Source organism: Bos taurus, chromosome 21 (assembly GCF_002263795.3).
Source record: "Bos taurus isolate L1 Dominette 01449 registration number 42190680 breed Hereford chromosome 21, ARS-UCD2.0, whole genome shotgun sequence".
NCBI classification, from domain to species: Eukaryota; Metazoa; Chordata; class Mammalia; order Artiodactyla; family Bovidae; genus Bos; species Bos taurus.
In genome coordinates this window covers 56,590,367-56,606,528 of record NC_037348.1, presented here as the reverse complement: position 1 = coordinate 56,606,528, position 16,162 = coordinate 56,590,367, and the positions used below count along the sequence as shown (strand labels likewise).

The window sequence follows — 16,162 nt, the reverse complement described above, 5'->3', positions numbered from 1 at the left end:
ACTCTCCTCTTTCACTTTCATCAAGAGGCTTTTGAGTTCCTCTTCACTTTCTGCCATAAGGGTAGTGCCATCTGCATATCTGAGGTTATTGATATTTCTCCCGGCAATCTTGATTCCAGCTTGTGTTTCTTCCAGTCCAGCGTTTCTCATGATGTACTCTGAATATAAGTTAAATAAACAGGGTGACAATATACGGCCTTGACGTACTCCTTTTCCTATTTGGAACCAGTCTGTTGTTCCATGTCCAGTTCTAACTGTTGCTTCCTGACCTGCATACAAATTTCTCAAGAGGCAGGTCAGGTGGTCTGGTATTCCCAACTCTTTCAGAATTTTCCACAGTTTGTTAGGGTCCACACAGTCAAAGGCTTTGGCATAGTCAATAAAGCAGAAACAGATGCTTTTCTGGAACTCTCTTGCTTTTTCCGTGATCCAGCGGATGTTAGCAATTTGATCTCTGGTTCCTCTGCCTTTTCTAAAACCAGCTTGAACATCAGGAAGTTCACGGTTCACATATTGCTGAAGCCTGGCTTGGAGAATTTTGAGCATTACTTTACTAGCGTGTGAGATGAGTGCAATTGTGCGGTAGTTTGAGCATTCTTTGGCATTGCATTTCTTTGGGATTGGAATGAAAACTGACCTTTTCCAGTCCTGTGGCCACTGCTGAGTTTTCCAAATTTGCTGGCATATTGAGTGCAGCACTTTCACAGCATCATCTTTCAGGATTTGAAATAGCTCAACTGGAATTCCATCACCTCCACTAGCTTTGTTCATAGTGATGCTTTCTAAGGCCCACTTGACTTCACATTCCAGGATGTCTGGCTCTAGGTCAGTGATCACACCATCGTGATTATCTGGGTGGTGAAGATCTTTTTTGTACAGTTCTTCTGTGTATTCTTGCCATCTCTTCTTAATATCGTCTGCTTCTGTTAGGTCCATACCATTTCTGTCCTTTATGGAGCCCATCTTTGCATGAAATGTTCCCTTGGTATCTCTAATTTTCTTGAGGAGATCCCTAGTCTTTCCCATTCTGTTGTTTTCCTCTATTTCTTTGCATTGATCTCTGAAGAAGGCTTTCTTACCTCTTCTTGCTATTCTTTGGAACTCTGCATTCAGATGTTTATATCTTTCCTTTTCTCCTTTGCTTTTCGCTTCTCTTCTTTTCACAGCTATTTGTAAGGCCTCCCCAGACAGCCATTTTGCTTTTTTGCATTTCTTTTCCATGGGGATGGTCTTGATCCCTGTCTCCTGTACAATGTCACGAACCTCATTCCATAGTTCATCAGGCACTCTATCTATCAGATCTAGGCCCTTAAATCTATTTCTCACTTCCACTCACCATCATAAGGGATTTGATTTAGGTCATACCTGAATGGTCTAGTGGTTTTCCCCACTTTCTTCAATTTCAGTCTGAATTTGGCAATAAGGAGTTCATGGTCTGAGCCACAGTCAGCTCCTGGTCTTGTTTTTGCTCACTGTATAGAGCTTTTCCATATTTGACTGCAAAGAATATAATCAATCTGATTTCGGTGTTGACCATCTGGTGATGTCCATGTGTAGAGTCTTCTCTTGTGTTGTTGGAAGAGGGTGTTTGTTATGACCAGTGTATTTTCTTGGCAAAACTCTATTAGTCTTTGCCCTGCTTCATTCCGTATTCCAAGGCCAAATTTGCCTGTTATTCCAGGTGTTTCTTGACTTCCTACTTTTGCATTCCAGTCCCCTATAATGAAAAGGATATCTTTTTTGGGTGTTAGTTCTAAAAGGTCTTATAGGTCTTCATAGAACCGTTCAACTTCAGCTTCTTCAGCATTACTGGTTGGGGCATAGACTTGGATTACCGTGATATTGAATGGTTTGCCTTGGAAACGAACAGAGATCATTCTGTCATTTTTGAGATTGCATCCAAGTACTGCATTTCAGACTCTTTTGTTGACCATGATGGCCACTCCATTTCTTCTGAGGGATTCCTGCCCGCAGTAGTAGATATAATGGTCATCTGAGTTAAATTCACCCATTCCAGTCCATTTCAGTTCTCTGTTTCCTAGAATGTCGACATTCACTCTTGCCATCTCTTGTTTGACCACTTCCAATTTGCCTTGATTCATGGACCTGACATTCCAGGTTCCTATGCAATATTGCTCTTTATAGCATCGGACCTTGCTTCTATCACCAGTCACATCCACAGCTGGGTATTCTTTTTGCTTTGGCTCCATCCCTCCATTCTTTCTGGAGTTATTTCTCCACTGATCTCCGGTAGCATATTGGGCACCTACTGACCTGGGGAGTTTCTCTTTCAGTAGCCTATCATTTTGCCTTTTCATACTGTTCATGGGGTTCTCAAGGCAAGAATACTGAAGTGGTTTGCCATTCCCTTCTCCAGTGGACCACATTCTGTCAGATCTCTCCACCATGACCCGCCTGTCTTGGATTGCCCCACAGGCATGGCTTAGTTTCATTGAATTAGACAAGGCTGTGGTCCTAGTGTGATTAGATTGACTAGTTTTCTGTGAGTATGGTTTCAGTGTGTCTGCCCTCTGATGCCCTCTTACAACACCTACCGTCTTACTTGGGTTTCTCTTACCTTGGGCATGGGGTATCTCTTCTCGGCTGCTCCAGCAAAGCGCATCCATTGCTCCTTACCTTGGATGAGGGGTATCTCCTCACCGCCGCCCTTCCTGACCTTCAATGTGGGATAGCTCCTCTAGGCCCTCCTGCGCCCGCGCAGCCACGGCTCCTTGGACGTGGGGTTGGTCCTCCCGGCCACCGCCCCTGGCCTCGGGCGTGGGGTTGCTCCTCCTGGCCACCGCCCATGACCTCGGACGCGGGGTAACTCCTCTCGTCGCCGCCCCTGACCTTGGACGCTGGGCATCTCCTCTTGGCCGCCCGCCCCCTCGGACCTCGGACGCGGGGTAGCTCCTCTCGGCCGTTCCTGCGCCGTCGCAGTCTGGTACTCTTGGCTGCTGCCCCTGACCTCGGACGTATGCACATATAGACATTCTTTATTCATGTTCTTTTCTATCCTGGTTCATCATGGGATATTGAGCATAGTTCCCTGTGCTGTAGAGTAGAACCTTGTTGTTCATCCATTCTGTATATAATAGTTTACACCTGCTAACCCCAACCTCCCCCTCCATCCTTCCCCCATTTCGCATCCCCCTTGGCAACCACCATTCTGTTCTCTATGTCCTTGATTTTCTTTCTATTTCATAGATAAGATCATTTGTGTCATACTTTAGATTCCACACGTAAGTGATATCGTATGGTATTTGTCTTTCTCTTTCTGAACTTACTTTGCTTAGTATTAAATATGATAATCTCTAGGTCCATCCATGTTACTGCAAATGGCATTATTTCATTCTTTTTATGGCCAAGTAGTATTCCATTGTATACATGCATCACATCTTCTTTATCCGCTCGTCTGTCAGTGGACATGTACACTGTTTCCATGTCTTGGCTATTGTGAATAGTGCTGCTATGAACTTTTCAAATTATAGTTTTGTCCAGGTATATGCTCAGGAGTGAGATTGCTGGATTATATGGTAATCCTATTTTTAGTGTTCTGAGGAACTCCGTACTATTTTCCATAATGGCTTCACCAACTTACATTCCCACCAGCATTGTAGGAGGGTCCCTTTTTCTCCACACCCTCTCCAGCATTTATTTGTAGACTTTTTAATGATGGCCATTCTGATTGGTATGAGTTGGTACCTCATTGCAGTTTTAATTTTCATTTCTCTAATAATTGTACTGTTGAGCATCTCTTCATGTGCCTAATGGCCACTTGTATGTTCTGTTCAGAGAAATGTTTATTAAGGTCTCAGCCTGGAAGATTCTGTTCCTTTTGTTGTCCTGGTTTGTTGGGCAATTGTATTCTGATGTCTTGAGGCCAGTTTCTCCACCTGGTGCCCCTGTGAGATCTTGCTGCCTTAGTGCACCAGCTGGGGACATGGGACACAGCTATGGATATGACCTCCTGAATGAGTATGTCTGACATGTGGGCTGCTGTACCAAGGCCGGGAGCCCACTTCTGCCTCCTGGAAGCGGGTCAAGGAGATGAGGTTGACTGCTTTGAGAACTTTTCTAAGTGAGCAGTTGTTGTTTGAGATTGCTGTACTTTTAAAATCATTTTTATATGCATTTATTTTGGGGCTTCCTAGGCAGCAGCAGCAGCAGGTGCTACTAGTGGTAAAGAGCCTGTCTGCCAATGCAGGAGGTGTAAGTGACATGGGTTCGAATCCTGGGTCGGGAAGATCCCCTGGAGGAGGGCATGGCAACCCACTCCAGTGTTGTTGCCTTTAGAATCCCATGGACAGAGGAGCCTGGCAGGGGCGGCTATGGACCATAGGGTCGCAGAGAGTCAGACACGACCGAAGTGACTTAATATGCATGCATATGTATTTATTTATTTTATTATTTATTGGGTGCCAGGTCTTAGTTGCAACACACAGGATCTTCAGTCTTTGCTGAGGCATAAGATTTTCTTTTTAGTTGCCACATGTGAGATCTTTTAGTCGTGGTGTGTGGATTCTTAGCTGCAGCATGCGGGATCTAGTTTCCTGGCTAGAGATCGAACCAGGGCCCCCTATATTGGGAGCGCAGAGTCTTAGCCACTGGACCACTAGGGAAGTCCTGAGAATGTTGTAACTGACGGCCACCCTGGGGAGGTCTGCAGGAAAGGGCAACAGCTCAGAGCTGCATTGGGCAGCAGGGATGTGTTGTTCAACACGGAGAATGATTTCTTCCTGGACAGGTGCAGTTCTGGGCTGTGATCTGGTTCTGGAGGTGTCAGGGCGCTCTGTCCTCCAGTTATCGGGGTGCTGGATGACAGTGGGTAGATGTCTTCCCGGCGGAGGAGAGATGAGCCACAGCTGCTGTGCTAGAGTCCTCGAAGGGCCCAGGCAGCTGCCCGGGACTACAGCCCCAGGAAAGACACTGTAGGAGTCACATGGTTGGAGGGACTGTGCTCCCCACTGGCTTTCTCAGCAGCCTGGAGATTTGGGAGGAGACACACACACACACACACTCACAGCCACAGTAGAACAGAAAGAATTAATAGATGAGCGAGGGCATGAATGATTGAATGAACCCAGCATCCTCTTCTCTTAAGGGACGTTTCCTAAACATTACACAGAAAAGGGAAGAAGTAACCAGCACAATTTGCATCTGAGGATAATGGTACTTACTTAGGTTGCCCTAACTTGTACTTTTCCACTGGTGCAGAAAAGGCCCCTTTGCCAAAGAATGTCCTTGGGAGTGGTTCGACGTATTTTTTTCCCTTCTGTTATTTAAATCAAAGGTATTTAATGTAAGCAATTCAGCTGTGAGCTGGAATGTGTGATGAGTCTTTTCACCTCGTGCGGAACCCAAGGCGTGAACGTTCTCAGTTTCAGCTCCTCAGGTGTGCAAGCTGATGGGGGTTTTCAGTGGAGGTGGTTGTTTTTAAAGTCTACACACTTGTCAGCAAGTTGGCTGGAAAAACTTGTCTGGGGACTCAAAGGCCTTAATGTGTGTTGCCCATGTGTTCATTCATTCATTCATTGAACATTTACTATGGACCTGAGGTGGGGACTTCCCAGCTGGGTTAAGTGTTAAAGAACCCGCCTGCCAATGCAGGGGACGCAAGGAGGAGACATGGGTTCCATCCTGTGGGAAGATCCCTTGGAGGAGGAAGATCCCTTGGAGGAGGAAATGGCAACCCACTGCAGTATTCTTGCCTGGAAAACCAATGGACAAGAGGAGCCTGGTGGGCTACAGTCCATGGGGTCACAAAGGATCAGACATGATTTAACACATGCATGGACCCAAGTTAAAACCAGGTATATTTTGAGGATATAAATATGGGACATACTTCCCCCAGAGACTCCCAGACTTACTGAGTTCTCAGAACATATTTAGATTGACCATCCGTTCAAGGTCAATCAATTGACAATGAATTCAACCCGTTCAAGACATCCAATCAGTCAATTCAAGTAGTTTTTTGAATGTCCATCAACAGATATGCAGTATAACTGAGTTAATTCTTTAACTGAGTAAAAATGGTGGATTTTAAAAAAATAAACCTTAGAGATTTTGTTTCTGGATGATTTGAATAGTTTGTACCTGCCTACACATTGAGGCCTCCCATGCTCCTCTGGGCCCAGTCTGGGCCTCTCCCAGTTTGGTGGCTGTCTATCAGCTACTGGGGGCACGTCGTCTCCATGCCGGTTACACAGCACAGAGCCCTGGAACTTGCTGTCCCCAGGGCTCTCTGACGGCTCTGCTGCTCCTTCACCCTCCGTTCCCCTTGAAGCAGGATAAAGAGCACACATTCCTAAGGCAGAGTTGTTCCCAGGGTACAATTGTCATCCATCACTTCCCGCCGGAAAAATGTAAATATGTGCTGGCCGATAGTGGCTTTATTTATTATCCTAGGCTTCGATACGGATTTGAGCAGGAGCGGCTGCTGGCCAAGCATTATTTGCGGGATCCCCTGGGAGGCTTTGCTGGGTGGGCAGAGCTGGGGCTGGAGGCGATGCCTGGGGCCAAGGCAGGAGTTCTTGCAGCTGAGAACGGCCCTGGGTCTTTGCCATCAAGGCTGTACATCGTTGGGGTGCAGCAGAGATGGCTGCCACCCTGGAAGTAGGTTCTTGGAGGTTGTCCATGTTGAGAAGGCTGGAGCCTGGTTCCATGTGATGTCCAGACTCTGGTCACTGGGCTGGGGTGGGAACCAACCAGCGTCCTTGGTGTTGACTGATGAGGCACGTGGTGGTGGACTGTGGTGGGTGGTGTCCTTGGACCCAGGAGACCATCACTTACCTGGCTGAATGTTTGTTTCACTGGATCAGTTGTGCTCGCTTCCTGAGTACACCCCTGTACTACCTATGGAGCTAACACTTTGGAATCCTCGGGGCCCCCCAGCGCTGCACCACCGCCCCCTCCCCCCACCCCCAGTCTGCCATCTACAATGTTAAGAGGCAGACAGTTTCCCAGGTGGGGCAGGAAAAGGCAGCAAAAGCTCAACCCTCTCTCCTCTGCGTGACCTGCCAGGGCCCGGCAGCATGAGCCCTGTCATCCCTGCACAGACCTCGATGCTATAGCATGTTTGGCAACATTTTCTCATCTGTAAAATGGGAATCACGAGCCCACTGCATGGGGCGACTGTGAGAGGAAAATGAGGAGCCAGGTGCACGGCTCAGTCTCAGTGAAGTGCAGCTTTTAATGCTACTGGGTTGGCCAAAATGTTTGTTTGGGTTTTTCAGAAGCTGTTATGGCAAAACCCTAACAAACTTTTTGTCAACTTGATATTTCTGATGGTGCGATGGTCCATTCTGGAGGGGTAGGGTGTAGATGAGCAAACCCTGATGAGAGGGCAAAAGGCCAGAGCCCTACTAAGGATGCAGGCAGGTGAGGGTGGGAGTGAAGGGGAGAGGCAGGGCCAGGCCAGATGAATTAAGTGTGCGGGGTGAATCCCTATGGAGTTTTGTCAAAGTGAGGGCGTGGTGTCAGGAGCACCTGTTCCAGGACTCCCTAAGGTGCAGTGTGGGGAGAAAAGAAAGTAGGATTCGTTTCAGCTGAAACAGTCTTGAGTACTGCGTACACCATATGAGAAACGTGGGCATAATACAGCTTGGTCTCTGCGCTTTGATGGTCCCACTGAAGGAGAAGGGACTGACTTGGCACAAGTACCTGCCCGGCAGCAGACAGATGGCCATGTGTAATGACAGCATGGAGAAACCCAATCTGAGTACAGGGCAGCAGGAGGTGAGCCCCAGAGCTCTGGAGTGGAGGAGGGAAGGCTGGAGGGCTCCTAGAAGCTTCCTGAAGATGCAGGGGCCCCAAATGAAAAGATTTTCCTGTGTGGATGCAGTCAAGTGACTCACAAGCTTCCACTAACGAGGGATGTTTCTCTTCCTTCTGTTCTTGTTCTCAGAGGTGTTTATCATGGCTCTGTGCACCCAGAAGGTACACAGCAGACCTGTTTATATGTGAATGGATGAACCTAATACAAAATACATTTCTAAATCAAGTAATGGTTGTCATCAAGGTGAACTTGTTTTCAGAGAATGTTGGACAGGATGGCAGAACAGTGCTTAAGGATGTGTGTTTTCTTTTTGGCCATTTCCCTTGTAGATTTTCCAGGGAGCAGATTAGCTCGGCCCCCTCCAGAAAAGCCAGGGTCTCCTAGTGGTACCTGTTAGGGAGGTGATGTAATCCAGGGACATAATCAACTGCCTCCCAGCCAGACAAGCAAGCAGTTAGCACCTCTGGTGGCTCCAAGGGCTCTAAACAGATGTAGGTGACATTCTTTGGAATATGTCTGTGTTACAGATGTGGATGAGTGTGCAACGGACTCCCACCAGTGTAACCCTACCCAGATTTGCATCAACACCGAAGGAGGCTACACCTGTTCCTGCACGGATGGCTACTGGCTGCTTGAAGGCCAGTGCTTAGGTAATACAGAAGCTCTTGAAAGTGAATGATTGCCTGGGGGTATTGTGAATCGTGGTCATGGCTGGGTGGCTTAAGGGCAATGGGCTTTTCTTTGGGGTTGTGGGTGGCAGAAGATTGTTGAGCTTACATGGAGCACCACCCTTTAAGATCACTTGTCACCATCACCGCATGACGGCATGTCATCACCAGGAATTTTTTCCCCCCACTTTCTTATTTTTGGGCTTCTCTGATTGCTCAGTTGGTAAAGAATCTGCCTACAATGCAGAAGACTCCGGTTTGATTCCTGGGTCAGGAAGATCCACTGGTGAAGGGATAGGCTACCCACTCCAGTATTCTTGGATCTACCCAATCCAGTATTCCCTCATGGCTAAGCTGGTAAAAAATCTGCCTGCAATGCAGGAGACCTGGGTTAGATCCCTGGGTTGGGAAGATCCCCTAGAGAAGGGAAAGGCTACCCACTCCAGTATTCTGGCCTGGAGAATTCCATGGACTGTATAGTCCATGGGGTTGCAAAGAGTCGGACATGACTGAGCCACTTTCACTTTCTCTTATTTTTATTATGACAATGGTGGTGGTTTACTCACTAAGTTGTATCTCTTGCAACCCAATGGACTATGGCCTTCCAGGTTCCTCTATTCATGGGGTTTCCCAGGCAGGAATATTGGAGTGGGTTGCCATTTCCTTCTCCAGGGGATCTTCCCAACCCACAGATCGGATCTGCATCTCCTGCATCGCAGGTAGATTCTTTACCACTGAACCACCAAAACATGTTTTTGTCCAGTCCCAAATGCAGACTTGTGGCAAATCCAAGCTTGCGGCAGCCTGGCTCCCTGCTGTTGACAGTTGGGATCGATCCATCATGGCTGCAGCTGCTTACCCTGCTTTTCAGGCCCTGAGCCTTGCGGTCTTCCTCCCTTTCACTACCCTGTTTATATAGAGTTTAATAAAGACTCTGCCAGGATAAGAAGGTGCTTTTCAGGCCTTCGTCACTGCCTCTCCATCATCAGGATTTTTTACTGTAATTTTTAAAGGTTCATATTTGGTCTTACCTAGACCTTTTTTCTGCCTTTGGAAATTTATAACAGAGGCAGGAAGTGGTAGAGGTGAGGGTTATTCTGTCCCTAATTAGAAATCCTACCGATAGAAGGGAGTGCTTGCTTTGTCATAGAAATGTCCCAGGTTTCAAATATGAATCAGGGGATTCAGATCTAACATCATCTCCTTCCAATACCCCACCATATCCCCCACCCCATGCCCACCCGTCTAGCTCTGGTCTTTTTTAAAAAGTCAGTCAGCACCTATTGAGAATTTTCTCCCTTGCAGTTGGCATTGGCTATATGATCCCTCTGTTTATTTTTCCTGGAGGGCTATTTTTCTTTCTTCCCCTCTAGTCTTTGGTTTAGCCAAGTGCACGCACTCATAACAATCTCTAGTTGTCACTGCAATTTCTCTTTCTAGGGTGTGATTTCTTTGCTGTTTCTTGGAAAAGCCCTTCTAGTTTAAAGTCTCAAGACGCTGCTGTTGCCTGAAAGTCAGTCCTGGAGGTGCTAAGAAATAAATCCAAACAACCTCATGGAAACAAACAGACAAAAAGATTCTTTTTTCCCGTTTTCTCTTGATTGAAACTGTGTTGAGGTCACCTCTAGAGCCCTGCCCAAAGGGGCCTGACAAGCCAGCCTGGACCTCACTTGGTTCTCCTTTCCAGGCACCGAAGAGTTGGCTGCACATGGGCATGTGTGAATATGATGATTGCTTTGCATTTTAACCAACCTCGGCTATTATGGAAAATCTGAGGCCACTGATTTGAACATAAGCAGATCAGTGTGAGTTATTTGTATGGGAACTCAATATGTAGCATTTCAGAGCTGGAAGGGATGTTATATATTATGTCATCCACCTTTTATAGAGTTGGAAAGTGAGACGCATAGAGGAGGAACATGTTGGACAAAGAGTTCAGTTCAGTTCAGTTGCTCAGTCATGTCCGACTCTTTGAGACCCCATGAATCACAGCACGCCAGGCCTCCCTGTCCATCACCAACTCCCGGAGTTCACTCAGGCTCACATCCATTGAGTCAGTGATGCCATCCAGCCATCTCAACCTCTGTCGTCCCCTTCTCCTCCTGCCCCCAATCCCTCCCAGCATCAGAGTCTTTTCCAATGAGTCAACTCTTCACATGAGGTGGCCAAAGTACTGGAGTTTCAGCTTTAGCATCATTCCTTCCAAAGAAATCCCAGGGCTGATCTCCTTCAGAATGGACTGGTTGGATCTCCCTGTAGTCCAAGGGACTCTCAAGAGTCTTCTCCAACACCACAGTTCAAAAGCATCAATTCTTCGGCACTCAGCCTTCTTCACAGTCCAACTCTCACATCCATACATGACCACAGGAAAAACCATAGCCTTGACTAGACAGACCTTTGTTGGCAAAGTAATGTCTCTGCTTTTGAATATGCTATTGGGTCTAAAATCTGTGTCCTGTTTTTCAGTCCATTTTTTCCACCACCAGGGGGTGCTAGAGAAGACCAGGTGACCGGGACACACAGGCTGGATTGCAGAGACCTTGGGGCCAGGAAACCCCTCCCCGTCTGAGTGGGGACAGTAACTGGGACATTCCTCCACCAGGAGGGTTGTTCTTATTCACAGAGCATGAAGCTTTAGGAAGGATGCTCCTGGAGGCCTAATTGGTGCTGCACGCACAGTCTGCTTACAATTGACATCCAAAGTGAGGACCTTTCTCCAAGAAGAAAGGAAATGGAGAAGGAAATGGCAACCCACTCTAGTATTCTTGCCTGGAGAATCCCATGGACGGAGGAGTTTGGTGGGCTACAGTTCACAGGTCGCAAAAAGTCGGACACGACTGAGTGACTTCACTTTCACTTTCCCCAATATGGCTAAACTTGTGCCTTCTCCTGGCCAAACTCTTCTTTTGCTTTCAAGGTGCAAGTTCCATAGCCATCCACCACCCTTTCTGCATGACTTTGGAGGCATTGCCTTTGCAGAAAAAGAAGGGCCAGGGGATTGCCTTTCCTCCAAGCTACCCCTAAGGCAGAAGATGCCCTCTTTTCCCCCTGCTGCCTCTCTGGGCTTGGGGATGCACCCAACTGCACCCACATAAGAGTCAGGACCAGCAACTGCACAAGTCAATGTGCTTCCCACGTGGGAGCTGCATGCCACTCAGCGGTGGGGTGAGCTGGGTTAAAAGTAGCTACCACTCAGAGATAAAACAGAGTGACAAGGGCAGGGCACAGCTTCTGAGGGGGGCTGAATAATGAGTAATGTGGAGGTGGGGTCCCTTCTGGCAGTTGTTCAGTCATTCAGTCTTGTCCAATTCTTTGTGACCCTATGTATTGCAGCTCACCAGGCTTTCCTGTCCTTTACTCTCTCCTGGAGTTTGCTCAAACTTATGTCCATTGAGTTGGTGATGCCATCCAACCATTTCATCCTCTGTCACCCCCTTCTCTTCCTGCCCTCAATCTTTCCCAGCGTCAGTCTTTTCCAATGAGTCAGCTCTTCTCATCAGCATCAAAGTACTGGAGCTTCAGCATCAGTCCTTCCAGTGAGGGGCTACTGCTTTCTGGCAGTAGGTGATAGAAGCCAGGCACAGAGAAAAGTTCTAAGCTGGTCTTCAAAACCCTGAATGGACCCTGGTTCCAAAGGAACTGGGATACCAGAGGGAAAACGTTTAGGAGGAGTTGAGCGTGAAATAGGGACCCGTGATAGGTATAAATCAAGTGAGAGCTTAGTCCCCACCTGGAGGCTTCATTCAAAACATCCTATCTTGCAGGAGTGGTTTCTCCAGCCCATCAGCTTGGGGTGTTGGGAAGTGCTTTCCCATAACCTCAGACTCCCCACTGACTGGCACATGTCAGCCTGGCTCTGCTAAAAGGAACCATTCACCCACATAGCTGCTTGCTCAAGAAAGGCTGGTTGTAGTTTAAAAAAGTGTGTTTATCCAGAGTTTGATGGCTGCTGTGCTACAAGGAGGAGATTCAAGGCGAACTCCAGCATCCTTGTGCTCCTGGGTTCACAGGTCTCCAGACTGCAATGCTCCCCAGCTCAGCCTAGACTGTACTCAGTCTTGTTCCCAACAGCCAGACATATTCATTACTTATTATTATTTTTAGAGAAATGATTATTTGGCTGTGTCAGGTCTTAGTTGCATCATGCGGGGTCTTTCGTTGAAGCAGGCAGGCCTGGTTGTGGCGAGTGGTGGCTTCTCTAGATGTGCTGCACGCATTGAATTGCCCCATGATGTTTGGGATCTTAGTTCCCTGATCGGGGATTGAACTCATGTCCCCTGCATTACCGGGTAGATTCTTAACCACTGAATCACCAGGGAGGTCCCCATATTCATTATTAGTGGAGCTGGCAAAGAGCCTACAGGAACCAGGCTATGGAATCCTTTTACACTTTAACTGGTCTGTTCCCAGGGCAGTGACACGCTTCTGTAGAATCTTAGAGCACCTGTCAGGGTTGGATCCGTCTTAGCGTTAAGTCTTAGATTCGGATGAAATCCTAGAGGTCACCTGGACCAACGTTCCTCTCTAAGCAAAAAATTGTTTTCTGCAACTTTCAAGATAGATTCAGGTGTTCACACAAGACTGAGACAGGTCAGGGAGGATGGTGGGGAGATTGAGCCTGGAATCCAGAGGGGTGTTACCCTCCCTGAGGCTTAGTCGGTGCTGTCTTTGCGTTAGCTCCCCTTTGCTTCCCTTTGTGATCCTGTTCCAGAAGAGACGGGCAATAATGATGCTGGGGGTGGCATCGGTGATGGAGAAGAAATATCTTATCTTGCTTGCAATTCTGTTTCCAGACATTGATGAATGTCGTTATGGCTACTGCCAGCAGCTGTGCGCGAATGTTCCCGGATCTTATTCCTGTACATGCAACCCTGGTTTTACCCTCAACGAGGATGGAAGGTCTTGCCAAGGTATGTGATGTGAATGATAACTTGAACACAGTGTGAAACCCTAGATGCTGTCTTCTTCAGAGTCTGACAGCTTATGTCGGTGGGAAACGCCTTTGTTAAAGTGTATTTCCACTCACTGCCTGTTCATGCCGTTGCTTACAGAAACCTGAGATCCTAACTGAGCTTATGTGAAACATGTCAGGATGTACTCTGCGCATTTACTGAGATTAGAACCACATCATCCACCAGCTGGGAGCTTACGATTTCATGGATTTGCTTCTCTCTGTGTATCCGCTGTCCACAAGTAGCCTTGCCAACATTTTTGATCAGTCAGAAGCTTTCTCACATGTCCTCTTAGCCTGACTGAGTTCAACTCCCAAGGCCCAAAGAGGGATAAAAGAAAGAGGGCTCCTGATTCCTGATGAATTGCGAGGTATTCACATATACTTTATGCAAGGGTTTCACAGGCAACTTTTAAAAAATAATAATTTTCTTCATTTATTTTACTTTTGGCTGTGCAGGGTCTTCATTGCTGCACAGGCTTTCTCTAGTTGCAGCAAGCAGGAGCTACTCTCTAGCTGTGGTGCGTGGGCTTCTCATCGTGGTAGCTTCTCTTGTTGCAGAGGGCGTGCTCTAGGGCTTGGGGGTTTCAGTAGTTGTGGCACACGGGATGAGTTGCTTAGTGCCATGAGAGATCTTCCTGGATCAGGGATGGAACCCTTGTCTCCTGCATTGGCAGGCAGATTCTTTACCCCGGAGTCACAGGGGAAGCCCCACAGGCAACTTCAATGCCTGTCATTATAGCTTTCCCTTGTCCATGCTAGGAGGGCCTATTATTTTAAGGAGTAATAGGATGGTGATGGTGGTAACTTCCCTTACAACCCGACATTCCCCGAAGTAACAGAATGAAACAAAGGCATTTTCTGACTTTCACATGATTGCGTCACATACTGATAAGTAAGAAAAACAAGTTCCAGGCTTATGGCAGCTTCCAGCTGAAGGTATCTTCTGCTCAGGAAGTGAACAGGGGACTTAAGACCCAAAGAATTAGCATAAGTCCTGCCTGGCCCCCAGCTCCCCTCCCCCAGCCCCCAGCCCGGGGCCTCCAGTCCCTGGCAGCTGCCCCATCCAGGGTGGGGACAGCGCCAGAGACTCAGAATGAGGTCTTTGTTTGGAGCCTGCCACCAGCTTTTGCAGGATCCATTTCCTTGTCACAGCACTTGAGGTCTGGCTGGCAGGCTCCTGGCCAGCTAGTTGGAGGATATTATGTCTCCATTAGTTTAATCGTATCTAAATCATTGAGTAAACAGGAAGGCATCAGCGTTAAAGAGCTGGATCCTGGATTCTTTGTCAGTCTCTCTTCCAAAGCTGGTTCTGCTGATTGTTCCAAGAAGTCTCGACTGTGTTCCTCTCGCCAGGAGAGGTCATTTTCTTCTGAGAGCAGAGGCTGGCCTGGGAGGTTGAGGGAGCTGATTGGGCAGGGGAGCAGGCGCCTGGCTCCTTTGCTGCTGTGATAAGTGGCTTAGCGCAGATGCAGGCTTCTCTGTGCCAGGGCTGGAGGTTCGAGATGCCAGCCCCTCCTAAGGCACAGCCACACACAGAGAAGCCCAAAGGCCCTTGTGTCCCATGGAGAGCATCCTCTGACAAGGAGCAGTTAACATACCTGGCTCCGGGTCCAGCAGTGTGATAAAGCGACAGACACAGCACCCAGGCCTGGACGCAGGCACTCAGCCACTGGGATATTGCATCAGCAGGGCCCACGATGACACAGGATGTGACAAACTCCAGCGAGCTTTTGTATTCCTAACACCTCAAGCAAGGTAGAGGGCTTTGCCCTCGTCAAAGGATTGTCACATTTGTTCATTTCACTGAGCCCCAACAATAGCCTTGTGAGGTAGGCAGGGCAGATGAGGAAATCAGGCTTCAAAGAGGTTAAGCAACTTGGCCAGAGTCACACAGTTAGGTGGTGGCAGAAAGGAGTGTAAAGCCCAAGAGTCCAGTCGTCCTGTCCAGCAGGTTGGAGTGGGGAGCGGGGGATTCAGAAGGGCCCTTGGGTATGTGTGGAGGGCAGGGCTGGCCAGAGAGGGCCACCAGGGCCCTGGGGGCAGAAGTGCAAGTAGCTGAGGCTGTAAGAGGGCAGGTCTTGAGCTTGCTGTCCTTGCACAGCCAGCCTCTGGCTGGAAGCCGAGGACTCGAGCTCTCCTCCTTGGTGCAGTCCTGCCTGGACAGCCTGGCATCACGACATTTTCCTGGCCTCCTGGGTGGACAGCCTCTAGACTTCCTTTGCACTGGTGGAGACTGGCATCTCCCTGGACTTGCCCTGCATGGCCATCTATTTTTTTTTTTTTTTGCCCCTCTGAAAGTTTCAAAGATGCCAGGATGTGGGAGCAATGTAGATATGGGCTTGCCCTCTTCTGTAAGGAAAACTTCTCGAGCCACTTCCCTTTTAATTCTGAAAGCATTCAAATCTCTATTAAGAGTCTGAAGAGGTTTCCCTGGACTTTGAAAGGGATAGAAATTTCCTCAGCTGGCACTTTGGTCATTGTCATATGGAGTATCAGGGAGAGGAGTTTAAAATGGGCCAGCCAGTGCCATTGTAGTAACGGCTCCCTCCTTGCCTCCCCTTCTCTGAGCTCTGCAGGATGAATCCTGTATATTGCAGAAAGACCCTTGACTCACGTCCCATTTTCAACTGTGCCCTTGCTAGCTTGGGGACTTGGGCACATGTCTCAACTTCAAAACCAAGATAAACATCTTTGTTGATGTATAATTGACATAAGATGAACTGCACTGTTAAAGGCACACGATTTCATGCACTTTGACAAACA

General features: G+C 48.0%; 1 protein-coding gene across 3 annotated transcripts in view; it reads left to right on the top strand.

Annotated features, from left to right (window-relative positions):
- Window positions 1–16,162, top strand: part of FBLN5 (fibulin 5) — a 92,686-nt gene that overhangs the window by 53,241 nt on the left and 23,283 nt on the right. For all 3 annotated transcript variants that reach the window (XM_005222224.5, XM_005222223.5, NM_001014946.1), the window contains 2 exon segments: window positions 8,305–8,427; window positions 13,239–13,355. In XM_005222224.5, the coding sequence (XP_005222281.1) occupies window positions 8,305–8,427; window positions 13,239–13,355 (240 nt within the window).